The sequence below is a fragment of the Triticum aestivum genome, chromosome 4A (genome assembly GCF_018294505.1).
Source record: "Triticum aestivum cultivar Chinese Spring chromosome 4A, IWGSC CS RefSeq v2.1, whole genome shotgun sequence".
NCBI classification, from domain to species: domain Eukaryota; kingdom Viridiplantae; phylum Streptophyta; class Magnoliopsida; order Poales; family Poaceae; genus Triticum; species Triticum aestivum.
The window spans coordinates 359,511,619-359,514,220 of NC_057803.1; the positions used below are offsets into that span (position 1 = coordinate 359,511,619).

At 37.4% G+C, this 2,602-nt stretch overlaps 1 protein-coding gene across 1 annotated transcript; it reads left to right on the plus strand.

The window, feature by feature from the left end:
• Positions 1 to 275: 275 nt before the first annotated feature.
• LOC123083816 (uncharacterized) lies at positions 276 to 1,813 on the plus strand. The gene is made up of 2 exons (XM_044505721.1): positions 276 to 485; positions 579 to 1,813. Exons 1-2 carry the CDS (start codon positions 356 to 358, stop codon positions 1,811 to 1,813), a joined length of 1,365 nt encoding a protein of 454 aa, XP_044361656.1. The 5' UTR covers positions 276 to 355.
• Positions 1,814 to 2,602: the final 789 nt, after the last annotated feature.

A 2,602-nucleotide genomic window follows, 5' to 3' on the forward strand; every position in this document is an offset into this window, starting at 1 on the left:
TGAAATGAGATCTTATTTATTTACAATCAAATCAAAACAAGGAAACAAGGAAAGGTGAAAATGGACTGCACTTTAGTTTACTTCATTTCATTTCAGACAAGCAAACCAAAAGAGAGCCTTAAGTGAACATTCTTGCCATTTGTTGACAGATTACAAATATTGACAGTAAATAAGAGTGAAAATTGTGAAATAAAAATTTGTTGAAATAAAATAACTGTGGGAGTACTTGTTCTTCTTCCTGCTTCTTCTTCTTTTTCTTCTTAATCTTCTACTTGTTCTTCTTCTTCTTGTTCTTCTACTTCTACTTCTACTTATTCTTCATCTTCACCTTGCGTATTCATATCTTCAGGACAAAATGGATCTCCCAGACCTCAACTTCACTCCACCACCAGAAGATGTGGACGAAATGGATGAAGATGTAGAAAATGAAATGGAAGGAGATGCAGAAGATGGAATGGAAGGAGATGAAATTGTTCAAAATCCAGGTACAATTATAGTTGATCATTTCATCTCTTCATCATTTGATCATTTCATCACTTGATCATTTAATGATTTCTTTGTTGTATGTCTTGGTGCAGGTGTTGGGCAAGTTGGTAGAAAAAATAAAACCCTCAATGACCAGCAAAAATTTGCTGCTTATGTAGCATTGCATACACTGTGTATGAGTAGAGGAGGCACTTTTAAGAAAACTGATACGCAAGACATTGCAAATTTTTTTGGAGTGGGTGTTTGGAATATACAAAGAATTTGGAGGAAAGCAACGTTGCAAATTCAACAAGGTCAAGAGGTAGATGTTGCTGATCAGAGAAAAGGAAATTCTGGAAGAAAGCCTAAGGACATTAACCTAGAAAAAATCCTAACAATCCCATTAAACAGGAGGTCTACTATTAGATCACTAGCCTGGCAACTGAGATGTAGCCCTACCACACTTCATAGAAAGTTCATGTTGAATTTGATTAGGAGGCATACAAACTGTGTGAAGCCGACTTTAAAGGAAAAGAATAAGATGGATAGGATGAATTTTTGTTTGTCGATGCTTGATGAGGCAACAACAGCAACTGAGAGGCCTAAGTTCAAGACTATGCATAACGTTGTCCATATTGACGAGAAGTGGTTTAACATGACAAAGAAGAATAGAACATATTATCTGCTAGATGGGGAGGAAGAGCCTACGAGGCCTATACACGGCAACTGTATTGTCAAGGTGATGTTCTTGACGGCCGTTGCTAGGCCAAGGTGGGACAACGAAGGAAACGTGACCTTCTCTGGGAAAATCGGTATCTGGCCATTCGTGAAAGAAGTTCCTGCTCAGAGGAGAAGTGACAACAGGCCCAGAGGTACAATAGAGACAAAGTCAATAAAGGTCGACAGAAAAGTGATGAGGGAGTTCCTAATAGAGAAGGTCTTGCCAGCAATACAAGCAGTTTGGCCGGAAAATGATGCTGGACAGACCATCTACATGCAGCAGGATAATGCTAAGCCCCATATCTTGCCAGGTGACCAGGAATTTCTAGCAGCTATCGCAAAAACTGGACTTGACATTAGATTAGTACAACAGCCTGCCAACAGTCCTGATTTGAATGTGCTTGACCTTGGGTTTTTTAACTCGCTGCAATCGCTGACAGATTGTCTGAGTCCTAAAACACTACAAGACCTTATTGCAGGTGTTTTGGAGGAATTTGAAGGCTATGAGGTTTACAAGCTCAACAGAATTTTCCTAACTCTACAAATGTGCATGATTGAGATCATGAACCATGCGGGGGGAAATGGGTATAAAATACCACATGTTAACAAGGAAAGGCTTGAGATGTGAAGTATGTGTAGTTCCTTGAGATGAGTCTTGTGCGGAGTGCATCCCATGTGAAATTACTCCATATGTGTAATACTCCATTTTGTGAGACTTGTATGTGTAATTCCATTTTGTGATCATTTTTACTCCATGTATTTTTTCTCCATTTTGTGAGACTTGCATGTGTAATCCTTTAGTTTACAGTTTAATTAATTAAAGGAAAGGTTTCAGATTAATTAATTAAACGAAAGGTTTTTATATAATTAATTAATTAAAGGAAATGTTTCATTTTAATTTAAAGGACATGTTTCGTTTAATTCTAGAGTAAAAAGACATGTTGTTGTTGTTGCTGCTGCTACTTTTAAGTTTCAGAAGACAAGATAAGAGAAGAGAGCAAGAAGAGAAGAGAAATCATTTTTGTTTCAAAAGTTTCATTTGCTTGTGTGGAGTACTCCATTTAAACGAGGCAGGTGCAGGTGCAGCTCTAGGCAGATTACCTAGCTCCTATCAAATTCAGTTTAAACTAAATAAAATTCAGTAAGAAAAACACTTTTGAGGATTGCTAACAGTCAGTCAAATACTGAATGCAGAAAACAATTCCTGAGCCGTCCCAACATTTTAATCCTTGAGATTTTCCTTATAGTCACTCAAAGATTTGCCTTGGTTTGTTATACGAGTACTCCCTCCGTTCGGAATTACTTGTCACAAAAATGGATGTATCTATAACTAAAATACATCTAGATACATTCATTTTTTGGACGAGTAATTCTGAACAGAGGGAGTAGCTTGGTGTAGGACAAGGAGTTGCAAATT

Bases quoted from the DNA above. Each gene is read 5' to 3' on its own strand.
- LOC123083816 (XM_044505721.1), top strand. From the start codon at position 356: ATGGATCTCCCAGACCTCAACTTCACTCCACCACCAGAAGATGTGGAC. The intron at 486-578 runs GTACAATTATAG...GTCTTGGTGCAG, and splicing joins TGAAATTGTTCAAAATCCAG to GTGTTGGGCAAGTTGGTAGA.